Here is a 17,335-nt window from a genome sequence, read left to right on the forward strand (position 1 = left end):
ATCACTTCATTTCCTATAAATGACTACTTACGACACAAAAAAACCTTGAAGTCTTGGCCACTAAGTGTCTCTTTTTGCTGTTCACTGCCAGTTATCAGATTAATTATGTCTCTAGTAACAGAGACAACAAGACAGAACACAGGAAGAGGTAGTGAGGCTTAGCTAGTGCTGTGTCCTGGAGAAAGCCTAAAACGTGTATATGCAGCCGGTCAGTCTCCTCCAAATTATCCATGTTGTACCTGAACAGTAAATCAAGACCTGACCTGTAAATTAAGACCTGTGTACCAACTAATGTATCTACACAATTCCCCCACCTGAACGTAATCCCATCTCCACCTACCTTTAGTTTATTATCAGCAGCAGCAGTTCAGTGCTTAGTGTAACCCCTAAGTATCCCAAGTAAGAAAATATGGCACATACAAAAAAGCATGTGTGTAAAACCACACTAAAAGTTTAATCGATTATTAGGGTGATTTCAGTTTTAGTTTATGACACTACACTGTGTGGGGTTTGAGTAAATAATTTTTTTTACAGTCTCTTCCTGCCATTTTTCAGAAACTGACGAGATCACAGAACTGCTATTTATGCAATGCCCAAGCCGAGTCCCTTACAGTGGTCTGAGGGTGAACTTAAAGGGGTATTCCACTGCCCCGGTATTCAGAACATTTTGTTCGTAACGCTGGGTGCGGGCTGCGGGGGTCGTGACATATTGGCCACGCCCCCACAATGCAAGTCTATGGGAGGGGGCGTGGCTGCTGCCACGCCCCCTCCCATAGACTTGCATTGAGGGGGCATGGCCATGACGTCACGACCACCGCAGCCCGCACCCAGCGTCACGAACAAAATGTTCCAAATGCTGGGGCAGTGGAGTACCCCTTTAAAGCTTTTCAGAAAACAACAATAACTTACCACTTCCTGAGATGCATATTTAGGATCTTCTGGATCAACTGACCAATAGCAGTAGTCAAAGCCAAAGTCAAGCAGCCGCTCTCTGGTGTCACCACAGCTTTCCGGTTTATAATCCAACTGAAAAGGGAAACGCAAAATACAATGAGGATATTAGATATATTTTTGCCCATTTTTTCTATTCAGTTCAGTGTTCAGTTTTTTATTGTTTTTCTATATTTCAATTTGAAGTGATTTATTTTTTATTTTATTTTTTTTAAATGGCTTCAATGCTATAAAATAACAAAATAATCCCTTTACCAATCACCTGCCTCCTAGCTCACCCGGTCTCTTTTCACTTGCAGAATTAGTGCGAAAAATAAGCCACATGATCTTATCCTTATAGTAAAACATTAGCATTTCTCAGAGTATATATTCACATATGGTTGCCATATGTCATCATTTTACGATCAGAGGTGTCCAGACTCTCAGCGATCAGCTGTAATCTTTGTGCAAATCGGACAATCCCTCTGGTCAATAGGAAGTGTCTTCACTCAATAACCACTAATTCCACACTATTAAAATGTATACTCTTATGAAAACACTCTCACATATTTTCAGGCAGAATAACAGAGGAATGACATAGTATAAAGTTGAGACCCTCACCAAAAGGTACAACAAATAGAGAGAAGAGCTCAACAAAGTGCTTCCTTGCCCATCACTCTTTTTGTTGCAGGAGACGGATTCTATAGTAAGTCTATGGAGCCCATCTACTGCAGCAAGTGGAGAGACTGGGAGAGTAGCACTTAGCTGAGCCCATCTCCCTGCTTATTGGGAGGCTCAGCACGCAGACTGATAAAAAATTTGACATTTCTCAATTTTTTTTTTTAGATGTTAGTGACATAAGATGGAAGTTTTGATCCAATTTATCTGATCATTGGTAAATCTTTGCCCCTGTGGCCAGCTTTAGGAGGCTACACTAGACAGCCTTAAAGGAGTAATGCAGTGAAACATAACTTATCCCCTTAACAAAGGATAGGGGATAAGTTATAGATTACGGGGGTCCCAGCGGTCGGACCCCCCCGTGATAGGGGGATAGGGGATAAGAAGGGACCTATAGGCAAGGGCGCCTATAGCGCCCTCTTGATGGGGGCGGCGCTTTGTCTGCTGCAAAAAAGATACTAGGCTGGTAGAAGAGCGCAGCGCTATCTCACTCAGGTCTCGCTCCTCTTCTTCATGATGGCGTACGCAAGACATCCATCCGTCCTGGCTGGTATAAGAGCGCTCCTCAATTGGGTCCTGCTTCCTGATAACCCCACCACTGTTAGTGATGGTGCAGCCCTTACCCTATACAGGATCACAGTACAACATCCCCCACACTCCACTACTGCTAGTGATGGTCCAGACCTATTCACAAGCACAGTGCCAACAATGTAAGGGAAGGGTGGGGATTTGTGTGTGTGCATATACATACACCAGTGTTTTCCAGGGTGCCTCCAGCTGGAAAACTACAATTGGGCATGCTGGGAGTTATTTATAGTTGGTTGGGAAATGCTGATTATATATATATATATATATATATATATATATATATATATATACACACACACATACATACACATATATATCTCTACATACACACACACACACACAGGGTATATATATGTAAACCCCCCCCCCGCCCATCCATCCATGGGGAATATATGTAGATATAAAAAATGTATCTTTGTTTACCAACCAGGGTGCCTCCAGCTGTTGTAAAACTACAAATGGGCATGCTGGGAGTTGTAGATGGGAATCATTACAATATTACAGCAGGGTAAAAACTGGAAAACTGTTATTCAGTCATTATATGGTGGTATTGTTCTGTTCCGGTATAGTGGTATTGTTCTGTTCCGGTATAGTGGTATTGTTCTGTTCTGGTATGGTGGTACTGTTCTGTTCTGGTATAGTTGTACTGTTCTGTTCTGGTATAGTGGTATTGTTCTGTTCTGGTATGGTGGTATTGTTCTGTTCCTGTTCCGGTATAGTGGTATTGTTCTGTTCCGGTATGGTGGTATTGTTCTGTTCCGGTATGGTGGTATTGTTCTGTTCCGGTATGGTGGTATTGTTCTGTTCCGGTATGGTGGTATTGTTCTGTTCCGGTATGGTGGTATTGTTCTGTTCCGGTATAGTGGTATTGTTCTGTTCCGGTATGGTGGTATTGTTCTGTTCCGGTATAGTGGTATTGTTCTGTTCCGGTATGGTGGTATTGTTCTGTTCTGGTATGGTGGTATTGTTCTGTTCTGGTATAGTGGTATTGTTCTGTTCTGGTATAGTGGTATTGCTCTGGTATAGTGGTATTGTTCTGTTCTGGTATAGTGGTATTGTTCTGTTCTGGTATGGTGGTATTGTTCTGTTCTGGTATAGTGATATTGTTCTGTTCTGGTATAGTGGTTTTGTTCTGGTATGGTGGTATTGTTCTGTTCTGGTATAGTGGTATTGTTCTGGTATGGTGGTATTGTTCTGTTCTGGTATAGTGGTATTGTTCTGTTCTGGTATAGTGGTATTGTTCTGGTATGGTGGTATTGTTCTGTTCTGGTATAGTGGTATTGTTCTGTTCTGGTATAGTGGTATTGCTCTGGTATGGTGGTATTGTTCTGTTCTGGTATAGTGGTATTGTTCTGTTCTGGTATAGTGGTATTGCTCTGGTATAGTGGTATTGTTCTGTTCTGGTATGGTGGTATTGTTCTGTTCTGGTATAGTGGTATTGTTCTGTTCTGGTATAGTGGTATTGCTCTGGTATAGTGGTATTGTTCTGGTATGGTGGTATTGTTCTGTTCTGGTATAGTGGTATTGTTCTGTTCTGGTGGTATTGTTCTGTTCTGGTATAGTGGTATTGTTCTGTTCTGGTATAGTGGTATTGTTCTGTTCTGGTATAGTGGTATTGTTCTGTTCTGGTATAGTTGTATTGTTCTGGTATGGTGGTATTGTTCTGTTCTGGTATAGTGGTATTATTCTGTTCTGGTATAGTGGTATTGCTCTGGTATGGTGGTATTGTTCTGTTCCGGTATGGTGGTATTGTTCTGTTCCGGTATAGTGGTATTGTTCTGTTCCGGTATAGTGGTATTGTTCTGTTCCGGTATAGTGGTATTGTTCTGTTCCGGTATAGTGGTATTGTTCTGTTCTGGTATGGTGGTATTGTTCTGTTCTGGTATAGTGGTATTGTTCTGTTCTGGTATAGTGGTATTGCTCTGGTATAGTGGTATTGTTCTGTTCTGGTATAGTGGTATTGTTCTGTTCTGGTATGGTGGTATTGTTCTGTTCTGGTATAGTGGTATTGTTCTGTTCTGGTATAGTGGTTTTGTTCTGGTATGGTGGTATTGTTCTGTTCTGGTATAGTGGTATTGTTCTGGTACGGTGGTATTGTTCTGTTCTGGTATAGTGGTATTGTTCTGTTCTGGTATAGTGGTATTGTTCTGGTATGGTGGTATTGTTCTGTTCTGGTATAGTGGTATTGCTCTGGTATAGTGGTATTGTTCTGTTCTGGTATGGTGGTATTGTTCTGTTCTGGTATGGTGGTATTGTTCTGTTCTGGTATGGTGGTATTGTTCTGTTTTGGTATAGTGGTATTGTTCTGTTCTGGTATAGTGGTATTGTTCTGGTATGGTGGTATTGTTCTGTTCTGGTATAGTGGTATTGTTCTGTTCTGGTATGGTGGTATTGTTCTGTTCTGGTATAGTGGTATTGCTCTGGTATGGTGGTATTGTTCTGTTCTGGTATAGTGGTATTGCTCTGGTATAGTGGTATTGCTCTGGTATAGTGGTATTGCTCTGGTATAGTGGTATTGCTCTGGTATAGTGGTATTGTTCTGTTCTGGTATGGTGGTGTTATTCAATCACGGCATGGCGGTATCGTTGTGTTAAAATGTTGATATTCAGTCATGGTATGGCGGTCTTGTCCTGGTATATGATATATATATATATATATATATATATATTTATATATATTTATATGTGCGTGTGCGCGCGTGTGTATATATATATATATATATATATATGTATAGTGGTATTGTTCTGTTCTGGTATAGTGGTATTGTTCTGTTCTGGTATAGTGGTATTGTTCTGGTATCGTGGTATTGTTCTGTTCTGGTATGGTGGTGATATTCAGTCATTGTATGGGGATATTATTCTGTTCTGGTATGGCGGTGATATTCAGTCATTGTATGGGGGTATTGTTCTGTTCTGGTATGGCGGTGATATTCAGTCATTTTATGGGGGTATTGTTCTGTTCTGGTATGGTGGTGATATTCAGTCATTGTATGGGGATATTGTTCTGGTATGGCGGTGATATTCAGTCATTGTATGGGGATATTATTCTGTTCTGGTATGGCGGTAATATTCAGTCATTGTATGGGGATAGTGTTCTGGTATGGCGGTGATATTCAGTCATTGTATGGGGATATTATTCTGTTCTGGTATGGTATGGCGGTGATATTTAGTCATTGTATGGGGATATTGTTCTGTTCTGGTATGGTATGGCGGTGATATTTAGTCATTGTATGGGGATATTGTTCTGTTCTGGTATGGTATGGCGGTGATATTTAGTCATTGTATGGGGATATTGTTCTGTTCTGGTATGGCGGTGATATTCAGTCATTGTATGGGGATATTGTTCTGTTCTGGTATGGTATGGCGGTGATGGCAAGTTTCACTACAGAACTCCTTTAAGACCACATACAATGTTTTTACCCAAAATAACCTGATATTACATCTCAGCAGGTCTTTTAGTTGGAATGGGAAAAAGTCTGCAAAAAATATAGAAGAATATGGAGATTTTCCACTATGTGTTTAAATCCTTCAATTTCTGTTGTAAATCTGTATAGTAGATCTGCTGCCTCACCAATACGCGCTGGGTGCCTGCAGACTTTAATCTTATCCAGATGTTTCCATTACATAACCTCTTTGTTCTCTTTATTACCATGATATGAGGAAAACATACTTGTGCACTCAGACTAAAGCGGCCCTTTCCTATAGTTGTGGTTTACTACCATGGTCTCTCATTTCATGAAACCTTGTGATCACCTTTTCACTACACTCTGTGCAGTCTGCTGAGACATTGAAATGAAGAGTTACTGCTACTGAAGCCAACCTGACAGTAACATATCTTAGAGATGTGTGTTACTATACAATACAAAATAACAGTGTTATAAATAAATATTTTCTAGACCTTTTTCCGCAATATCTAATATTAATGAAATGTATATGTACCACAAAAGTGTCCTGGTGTGACTCAATCAGTGGTCCAGGAAATGACCTGACCTGAAATTGAGAACTTTTTTTTGTTTAATTTTATTTTTAAATCTTTAATTTGTTTAATTTTTTTTTATTTTCTTCATTTGCTTGTACAAAAAAAAAAGGTACAGGTGAACGGGTAAAAAGTTTGTAAGTTTGTTCAGTAATTTTGTATGCATCCTGTTACTCCAGAAACCACACGTCTTATCTCTTACACACCTACTTCTATGTGTGCTTCCTATATGTTACTTTAGACCTCTCCTTACTTATTCATTTGCTCATTTACAAATATCTAATTATGGGACTTTACCTACCTAAATACTAGTATTCATTGTGCTAATGCTGTGGACCTACCAATTTCATGTAATGATAGGTTATTAGTAGGATTCCCTTTTGTTCCCTTGTTTTATAAGGCCCTATTTACAAACATTAGTAGTTTTTGTGCTTTTTGATAATGGTATTGTATCAAGAAAAAAAATACCTGATGGAAACCTGAAATAGCCATTATAAATCAATGGAGAGGATTAAAAAAACAGACTGTGCGGATCAATCATGAGGTAAAAGGTATGCACCTTAACCCCTTAAGGACCCAGCCAATTTTCACTGTAGGACCCGGCCATTTTTTGCACATCTGACCACTGTCACTTCAAGCATTAATAACTCTGGGATGCTTTTACCTTTCATTCTGATTCCAAGATTGTTTTGTCGTGACATATTCTACTTTATGTTAGTGGTAAAATTTTGTCGATACTTGCATCGTTTCTTGGTGAAAAATTCCAAAATTTGATGAAAAAATTTAAAATTTTGCATTTTTTTAACTTTGAAGCTCTCTGCTTATAAGGAAAATGAATATTTCAAATAAATTATATACTGTATTGATTCACATATACAACATGTCTACTTTATGTTTGCATCATAAAGTTGACATATTTTACTTTTGGAAGACACCAGAGGGCTTCAAAGTTCAGCAGCAATTTTCCACAAAATTTTCAAAATCGAAATTTTTCAGGGACCAGTTCTGTTTTGAAGTGGATTTGAAGGGCCTTTATATTATAAATGCCCCACAAATGACCCCATTATAAAAACTGCACCTCTCAAAGTATTCAAAATGACATTCGAAAGGTTTGTTAACCCTTTAGGTGTTTCACAGGAATAGCAGCAAATTGAAGGAGAAAATTCAGAATCTTCGCATGTTCTTGTAGACCCATTTTTTTAATTTTTACAAGGGGTAAAAGGAGAGAAATCTTCCTAAAATGTGTAACGCAATTTCTCTAGAGTAAGGAAATACCTCATATGTGTATGTCAAGTGTTCGGCGGGTGCACTAGAGGGCTCAGAAGGGAAGGAGCGACAGAGGGATTTTGGAGAGAGAGTTTTTCTGAAATGGTTTTTGGGGGCATGTTGCATTTAGGAAGCCCCTATGGTGTCAGGACAGCAAAAAAAACAAAACACATGGCATACTATTTTGGAAACTACACCCCTCAAGGAACGTAACAAGGGGTCCAGTGAGCCTTAACACCCCACAGGGGTTTCACGACTTTTCGTTAAAGTAGGACGTGTAAATGATTTTCTTTTTTTTTTTCCACTAAAATTCTAGTTTTCCCCCAAATTTTAACAAGGGTTAATAGGAGAAAATGCCCCCCAAAATTTGTAACCCCATCTCTTCTGAGTATGGAAACACCACATATGTGGAGGTCAAGTGCACTGCGGACGCACTACAATGCTCAGAAGAGAAGGGGTCATATTTGGCATTTTCAAATCAAATTTTGCTGAAATGGATTTGGGGGGGGCATGTCCCATTTAGGAAGCCCCTATGGTGCTAGGACAGCAAAAAGAAACACATGGTATACTATTTTGGAAACTACACCCCTCAAGGAAAGTAACAAGGGGTACAGTGAGCCTTAACACCCCACAGGTGTTTGACGACTTTGGATGTGTAAGTGAAATTTTTTTTTTTTTTTTTTACTAAAATGCTGTTTTTCCTAAAATTTTACATTTTTACAAGGTGTAATAGGAGAAAACGTCCCCCAAAATGTGTAACCCCATTTTTTCTGAGTATGGAAGTACCCCATGTGTGGATGTCAAGGGTTCTGCTGGTGCACTACAATGCTCAGAAGAGAAGGAGTCACATTTTGCTGAAATGGCACATTTTGGCACATTTTGTGCCAGAACAGCACAAAAAAAAAAATTGTAAATACATTTCTTTGGCGTAAGGACATACCTCATCTGGGCGTAGATCGGCTCTGCTCACTGGTCACGGAGGAACAGGAGGGCAGTCAGGGGCCTGGAGCTTCTAGACAGCTGCCTATGGAGCCAGAACAGTGGGACCCCCCCCCCTCAAGGGGCATTATATGGGGTACACTAATAACTAACAAGGGGTACAGTGGGACATAAAATTATAAAACAGATTATGTTCCCAGAATGATGACCCAGAGCATAGCCAAAACTAAAAAATATGCCCACGCCAAACCCTATGCTCTGAATCATCATTCTGGGAATGTGACGTGTGTGGCCGTTCCTAACCTGTTGCCTCAAATGCGCACCCGCTCAGGTGAAGAGAGAGAGAGCGCTGCGCATTTAAGGCAACATAAAAAGTCCCCAATGATAGTGACTCAGTGACCCATGACCGATTTTTGGAAAGAATATCATTTTTTTTTTTTATGAAATAGTTTTTTGGGGCAATTTAGTGGTTTTATGGGGTTAAAATTTGGAATGTACTCTGGACTTGGTACATTGGGGTCAAATTATGGAAAATTTTAATGAAGAGGGAAAATTTTGTACTGCATGGAAGTGTGATACTCCCTGAAGCAGTCCTTAATGCAGAGGCCCGGATGATCGGGGCAAGTGTCACACTGAGTGGTGGTGTCCTTCCGTATCCCCCTCCTGTGACACACACTGCATTTTTTCTGGGATCGTCCCCTCTTTCCATTGTGGGAGACCTCACCTGGAAAGTGTTGGCCTGGGACGATCCTGGCACCTATAACTCCAGTTTCTTGGGAAGTCCGGCCTGCTCTTTCCCGGTCAGCAAAGATCAGGGCCTTTTTTTTTTTTTTTTTTAAATCAACTGGTACCAGAAAGTTTAACAGTTCCTAAAATGGACAGAGATGTCAGCAGAGAGCACTGTGCTCGTGATGTCAGCAGAAAGCTCTGTGTTTCAAAAAGAAAAGAATTTCCGCTGTAGTATTCAGCAGCTAATAAGTACAGGAAGGATTAAGATTTTTTAATAGAAGTAATTTACAAATCCGTTTAACTTTCTGGCACCAGTTGATTAAAAAAAAAAAAAAGTTTTTCACCGGAGTACCCCTTTAATTCACAGTGGAGTATGAATTCCCATTGAAAACAATAGGACATGCATAGAAGCATTTTTTGGTGCTCATTTTGGTGTGTGCGAAAATAATAAATGTGAACTGGACCCTCAAAGGGTACTCCACTGAAACACTCTTTTTTTTTTTTTTTTTAAATCAACTGGCGCCAGAAGGTCAAACAGATTTGTAAATGACTTCTATTAAAAAAAATGTTAATCCTTCAAGTACTTATCAGCTGCTGTTATAATCCACAGGAAGTTCTTTACTTTTTGAATTTCCTTTCTGTCTGACCATAGTGCTCACAGTGACACCTCTGTCCATAGCAGGATAGGTTTTCTATGGGGATTTGCTCCTACAGTTCCTAAAACGGACAGAGGTGTTAGCAGAGAGCACTGTGGTCATACAGAAAGGAAATTAAAAAAAGAAAAGAACTTCCTGTGAATAAAACAGCAGTTGATAAGTACTGGAAGGATTAAGATTTTTTAATAGAAGTAATTTACAAATCTTTTTAACTTCTATTAAAAAATCTTAATCCTTCCTGTATTTATTAGCTGCTGAATACTACAGAGGAAATTATTTTCTTTTTGGAATGCTCTCTGATGACATTAAGAACACACTGCTCTCTGCTGACGTCATTATAATAATAATAAGTCTTTATTTATTGCTGTCCTTAGTGGGATTTGAACCCAAGGCCCCAGCACTGCAAGGCAGCAGTGCTAACCACTAAGCCACCATGCTGCCCTTTGCATAAATCTGCTATGCACGGTTGCTAAAATGGACAGAGATGTCAGCAGAGAGCACTGTGCTTGTGATGTCATCAGTGTTCCAAAAAGAAAGGAATTTCCTCTGTAGCATTCAGCAGCTAATAAGTACTGGAAGGATTAAGATTTTTTAATAGAAGTAATTTACAAATATGTTTAACTTTCTGGCACCAGTTGATTAAAAAAAGAAAAGAAAAAAAATGTTTTTCCACCGGAGTACCCCTTTAAATAATGGAGAAAAGAATTGTCATATAAGTCAGAGTTTTAGGGCAGTGAAGTTACCGTATTTTTCGCCGTATAAGACGCACTTTTTCTTCCCCAAAACTGGGGGGAAAAAGTCGGTGCGTCTTATACGGCGAATACACCCCTATCGCGGCGGTCCCTGCGGCCATCAACGGCCGGGACCCGCGGCTTATACAGGACATCACCGTACGCGGTGATGCTCTGTATTAACCCTTCAGACGCGGTGATCAAAGCTGACCGCTGCATCTGAAGGGAAAGTGACACTAACGGGGACACGTGAGTATTACCTCCTCCTGCAGTGGTCTTCAATCTGCGGACCTCCAGATGTTGCAAAACTACAACTCCCAGCATGCCCGGACAGCCAACGGCTGTCCGGGCATGCTGGGAGTTGTAGTTTTGCAACATCTGGAGGTCCGCAGGTTGAAGACCACTATTGGGTTCAAAATCTTTATTTTTTAAGATTTTGCCCCTAAAAATTGGGTGCGTCTTATACGCCGGTGAGTCCTATAGGACGAAAAATACGGTATTTGGAAACATTTTAAAAATAATCTACTGAAATGTTGTATGACTGAACATTGTAGACAGAGGCACTGCACCGTAGGAAAAAAAAATCTTCCGATCAGATTATACGGCAAGGTGAACTCAGAAGCCAGAAATGTAGCATGCCAGCTAAAGAGGCTGCTGACCCCTTCTCTACTGCAACAATGGAAGATCAAATTTATGGAGGTGACTTGTTACACATTCCAGTCATTTTCAGAACTGGCTACAGCTTCCAAGTACATTCAAGTTTTGTAGTTCCCAAATCTTTGACAGACTGTCCCAGACTTTAAAATGTAGCAACAATTAATGGACAGTCCACACATTTCCTGAATACATGATAATTAAAATGCAGAAGTTGCAGAAGTTTATCCTGACCCTAAGTCACCTGATATAGAGAAAGTCTATGTTTTTTCATCAAACTACAAAATGTGACAAAAATGCAAAAATGAAGGAAAATGTAGAAGAAGCAAACGCTTTTTTTTACAGCACTGTATTGTTCCTCCATCTTGTACCATTGTACAACCTCCATCTGCACAACATACTGTACTACAGAGGTACTGGGGCGCCATACAGCTGCACATAAAGTGTCAACAGGTCTGTAATACAAAAGAGGGATGCTTGACCGCTGGGTCCCCTGCAATATTGAGAAAGGAGGCCTGTGTCAGCTATCAGAACGAAGGAGCGAGTCATGTATATGCGCCGCTAATCCCTTCATTCTCTATGGGACCTGCCAGAGATAACCAAACACCAAATCAGGAGAGATGGGTCACCATTGTGGTCAGACCAATCACTTTGCAGGATGGGGAAAACCCCCTCAAAAGAACTCCTTGTATTACAAACCTCTTGACACTCCATGTGCAGCAATATTGTGCCCCAACACCTCTGTAGTACAGTATGTGATGCAGCATGATACAAGGTGGAGTTACACGGAAGTTGATGAAAAAAAAAAACACCTTTAAAAGGAGTATTCCAGCACAAAATAATTTATCCCCTATCCAAAGGATAGGGGATAAGTTATAGATTGCGGGGGGTCCGAGCACTGGGGCCCCCAGGATCTCCTGAACGGGGCCGCAGCAGTCTGCAGGAAGTGAAGTTTCATCCCCAGCAGAAAGCCGTGGCAGACACGCCCCCTCCATGTATCTCTATGGGGTACATAGAGGGGGCGTGTCGGCCACCGCGTCATGTGGGGACGGAACACCCCCTTTCCAGCATACTGCTGCGGCCCCGTCCAGGAGATCCCAGGGGGCCCCAAGCCGTTGGCTTGATGATGGCCAAGTGAGTTGGCCAAAATGTCGCCTGTAACATTATTTGGTGATTCAATAAAAGCCACCACTTTTTTGAACACTAATCTGGAGTGCTGCCGTGTATCCACATGCTGCATGTAGAGGGGCCTTTGACCAAAGCCTGACCGCAGCGTGCACCCATCTTCTACTTACTCTTAGTGCTGCTCCACCTGCTTGTTGTATAGAGAGAGAGAGAGATTTCAGACCTTCTTACTCAGTTATGCGGATACTATTGATTGTAATGAGAACATTTTAAGCATGTAAAAAATGCAAACTATAAATATTTTCACTAGCAGATACCTTCAGGAAAGACAAGTTCCATTCGACTCAAATGCTGGAACTGACAAATTATAAAATACAACCAGAGAACTGGTAACACAAGGTCACCCTCATTATGGTCATTAAATAAACTTTTGAGAAGTCATAATAACATGCAAAAATGTCTGCTAGAACGAGCCGGGAGAAGTGCTTGTTTAAGCGTTTCTCTCCCATTCTATTTTCTTGCTGTATGAGAAGGATTCACAGACTTTCTATAGGTTACATCTCCTGCAGTGAGGAGAGAGACGGGGAGAGAAGCTCTTAGCTGAGCTCTTCCCCTCCTCGTTCTAGCAACTGGTGGGGGTCTCAACAGTAAGTCCCTGACTGAACAAAATGTGTGACATCTCTCTAACATGTCAAAAGTTTGTTTTAATCACAGTCCCATTTTAGATTGTTGTAGACTTCTCTAGGTTTTTTGTTCTAGATTAAATGACAGGGTGGATCCCCTTTGGATCTTCATGACAGACAATCACCGACAGAAGTAGATAAAGGTCAACCTGACAGGCTCCCATATCACAACCATCTAAGATTTACTGTGAAGCATTGCAGCATTTACGATAAATCCTAGTCTAAAAAACAACCAGGAATAGGGCAAAATGTCACCAAGGCGGTCCAAACTGGCTTCTGCCCACCGCTCTGGACTTGGTTGATCGATTAGGAACTGAAAATCCATTGCTGAAAAATCTGGACTAAATATGTCATGGTGTACTCAAGGATGTGATTTTTTGGAGAAGTTTCTCTGTACAAGTGATCCCTCAACTTACAATGGCCTCAACATACAATAGTTTCAACATACATTGGTCTTTTCTGGACCATTGTAACTTGAAACCAGACTCAACATACAATGCTACAGACAGTCCAGATCTGTGAATGGTGTCAATGGCCGGAAGATCCGACCAATCAGAATGGACATTCACTGGTAAAACATCTGTATTACTGAATTGCATGCACTGAATTCCTGTCTGATAGCGCCTCCCTACAGTACAGGGTGGTATTACATGTTCTGTACTCTTTACCTGTGCCACAGTTAGCTGCTCCTTTGGGCACCAGGTGAGGGAGGCTCCATTTTACTCTTTAGGACATTGCGTGTTCTGTACAGGACCCTGAAGAAGCTCCTGTCCTCTACATAGACAGTGATTACAGCTCCCAGCAGATCTTTATTACTTTTATATGTAAGGATTTGCTTTATCTATATTAGTTATCTACTTTTTTTTTTATCCTCACTTTTTCCTATTTCTGGATGACATTTTGGTGGCTTCAGAACCAATTACCAGGTTTCCATAGAGTTATGATCTCAACATACAATAGTTTCAACATCCAATGGTCGTTCTGGAACCAATTAATATTGTAACTTGAGGGACCACTGTATTGGGTTAGTATAGATGAACACTTTGCCTACAGAAGAACTGAACAATGCCCAGCAAACAACTCCAATAGTTGCAGAAAAGTTTGGACTATGGGGACTGTGAAGACCCACATATGTTTACAATTCAATAATCTCTTGTTTCCAGATTTCAGTGGGGAGTTGGCTAACCAAAATGCAAAACAGAATTAAAGGAAACGGAGAGCTATAAAACATCCAAGGAATAATTTAAAAGGATCATGTAGTAACCTACATAATAATACAGAGATCAAAATGTCACATTACCCTTTAATAAACACAATTGTGAAGTAATGTATGTAAGGCAGCGGATGGATTTCAGCTGCGGTAAGCCTCAGCAGATTATTTACATGTGAACATAATATTACAATAAATCCACTGGTGAGTGCTGCTGCGTTCTTCTTTGTGAACATTATAAAAATATTTGTATTTAATAGGTATTCTGACATTAGAAAAGGTTATTTTAAAAGGGGGTGGGGGGGGTGATTTTACTATAACAAACAAACCACACTCACTTGCTCCAATTCCCCTCAGCTCCTATTACATTATGGTCATGATGAACTATCAACTGCAGTGGTCAAAAGTTGAGGTATCACCAATACAAACCTCTGATGGCTTTTTTTTTTTTATTGAGAGTGCCTTTTTTTTTATTTTATTTTTTAAAGTCCCCATAGAGACTGCATGGCTGGCTGGGAGCAACAGAAGACCGATTGGAAGGCGAGGAGGCAGGTAAGGGCCGTCCACTTAGCTGATCGGGACTAAAAATGTCACCACGGATGTCCCGATCAGCTCCACTGAGCTAACCGACACAGTTAACCCGCATTTTAGACGCTGCAATCAACTTTGATCACAGGGTCTAAAGGGTTAATGACTGGCATCGGCCCCATCAGCAGTGCCCAGCATTAACCGTGGGTCCTGGCTGCCCATAGCAACCAGGATCCACTGGGTTTAAAGCGTTCTCCACTCGTGAGAAAGGTTTAAACCTGGTCCTTAAGTACCAGGACTCAAGGGCATACCTGTACACCCTTCGTCCTGGACGGGTTAAGGATTTAAAGCAACAGATATATAAACAAGTAGATTGGAAGAATAATATTACCTTTATGTTTCTAATCCGTGCTACCTTCTCATCGACACTCATTATGATCCTTGCTTCTTCGGCATTCTCTCTGAAGAAGAAAATTTTAATAAAAATGTTAGCAAAGGAAAGAATGTTTATTTTTATTACTATTAAATATGCCATCCTTCAAATATGCAGTAACATGTGTGTAAGCCTTAGGCTTTGTTCACTAATAAAAAGGGAAGCCACAGGGCAGATGTGAACATGGCCTTACAACAAGTCAAGTTGGTCAAGTTGAATTAGATGAGGACGGATTTTGTAAAGATTTGTAATCCCTACCAAAAAAACTATTCTGAAGCATCTTTTCTTAGTATGTTGCGTTCCTCGGTTATTCCTACTGGCAATGTATGAATAAACTGACAACTAAAGGCTATGCATACATACACTCAAAAGGGTAGCAATATTTAGAAGACACATATAAGGGAGCATTAGTGTAGGATCAGACTACAGAGGGTTTGTTTGTAGTCTGTAACCAGGACCTTGTACAGGATGCATAAGGAAAGTAGAATATTTTTAAAGAGAATCATTGCTATCCTCATGACATTAAAGGGGTTATCCAGGAAAAAAACTTTTTTTTATATATCAACTGGCTCCAGAAAGTTAAACAGATTTGTAAATTACTACTATAAAAAAATCTTAATCCTTTCAGTACTTATGAGCTTCTGAAGTTGAGTTGTTCTTTTCTGTCTAAGTGCTCTCTGATGACACGTGTCTCGGGAACCGCCCAGTTTAGAAGCAAATCCCCATAGCAAACCTCTTCTACTCTGTGCAGTTCCGGAGACAAGCAGAGATGTCAGCAGAGAGCACTGTTGCCAGACAGAAAACAACAATTCAACTTCAGCAGCTGATAATTATTGAAAGGATTAAGATTTTTTTAATAGAAGTAATTTACAAATCTGTTTAACTTTCTGGAGCCAGTTGAAGTTTTTTCCTGGTTCTCCGGTGCTTACACATCTTATCCCCTATCCAAAGGATAGGGGATTAGATGCCTGATCGCGGGAGTCCTGCCGCTGGGGACCCCCGGGATCTTGCACGCGGCACCCCGTTTGTAATCAGTCCCCGGAGCGTTTTCGCTCCGGGTCTGATTACAGACGACCACAAGGCCGGCGGCGTGTGACGTCACGCCTCCGCCCCCCGTGTGACGTCACTACGGGAGGGGGCGTGACAGATATCACGCCCCCTCCCGTAGGCTTGCATTGAGGGGCGGAGCGTGACGTCACATGGGGGCGGAGGCGTGATGTCACACGCCGCCGGCCTTGTGGTCGTCTGTAATCAGACCCGGAGCGAAAACGCTCCGGGGGCTGATTACAAACGGGGTGCCGCGTGCAAGATCCCGGGGGTCCCCAGCAGCGGGACTCCCGCGATCAGGCATCTTATCCCCTATCCTTTGGATAGGGGATAAGATGTGTAAGCACCGGAGTACCCCTTTAATATGTTTTAAAAGAAGCATGCAGAGGACAGGACTGGGGTCCAACTCCCAGAATTCCTGACAATCAGCTGTATTGAAAAAACTTGAATGTTTATCATCACTCGTCCCTACATCCCCATACTTTACAGCGTTACTGTTTTTTAACATGACGCACAGACTCCCCCAGATGAAGCGCAACGTAAAACCTGTGCTGGGGTCTCTGCACCACGGTGTGTATGGCATTTATAGTTTTTTGCTTTCCAATAGGTTTTTCTCTCTGTTTAGTTTTGATTATTTAGGCTGTTTTTAATTGCTATAATTATTCTTATTTATTTATATAGCGCCCTTGGTTCCAGGGTATGTTACATATGATAAGGTAAAAGTACATAAGACTAACATGGGACCGTTGAGCATTACACAGAGTAACTTGTGGACTGACATAGAGGGACGGAGGGCCCTGGCCGCAAGGGCTTAAAATCTACTAATTGTGAATGTATTTATTACATGTAACCTGAATTAAGGATATTTTAGATTATTTTTATTTCTTTCCTTACTTGGAAGTACTTGTGATTCTTTTGCGTTCCATACCGTATTATATTTTTTCTTGTGAGTGTGCTATAATCTTGTGCCTTTTTCATGTATTTGTAATAATTTTTGTGGCTAGTTTTGATGGGTCAGAGTCTGGGTGCCGAGAACCTGCCCATTGCTAGTTTGAGCCAGGAGCTAAGCACTTTCCTTCCTATCTCTCTGCCAGAGACAATACTATAGAACAGTGGTCTTCAACCTGCGGACCTCCAGATGATGCAAAACTACAACTCCCAGC

The 17,335-nt window shown here is 41.0% G+C and overlaps 1 protein-coding gene across 2 annotated transcripts in view; it reads right to left on the bottom strand.

The window, feature by feature from the left end:
• Positions 1-17,335, bottom strand: part of STARD9 (StAR related lipid transfer domain containing 9) — a 196,253-nt gene that overhangs the window by 105,995 nt on the left and 72,923 nt on the right. For both annotated transcript variants that reach the window (XM_056545834.1, XM_056545833.1), the window contains 2 exons: positions 15,084-15,153; positions 910-1,026 (listed from right to left, as the gene is read on the bottom strand). In XM_056545834.1, coding sequence (XP_056401809.1) covers positions 910-1,026; positions 15,084-15,125 — 159 coding nt within the window. In that variant the 5' untranslated portion in view covers positions 15,126-15,153. The remainder of the gene's footprint in view (positions 1-909; positions 1,027-15,083; positions 15,154-17,335) is intronic.

This window comes from Hyla sarda, chromosome 11, assembly GCF_029499605.1.
Source record: "Hyla sarda isolate aHylSar1 chromosome 11, aHylSar1.hap1, whole genome shotgun sequence".
Classification (NCBI taxonomy): domain Eukaryota; kingdom Metazoa; phylum Chordata; class Amphibia; order Anura; family Hylidae; genus Hyla; species Hyla sarda.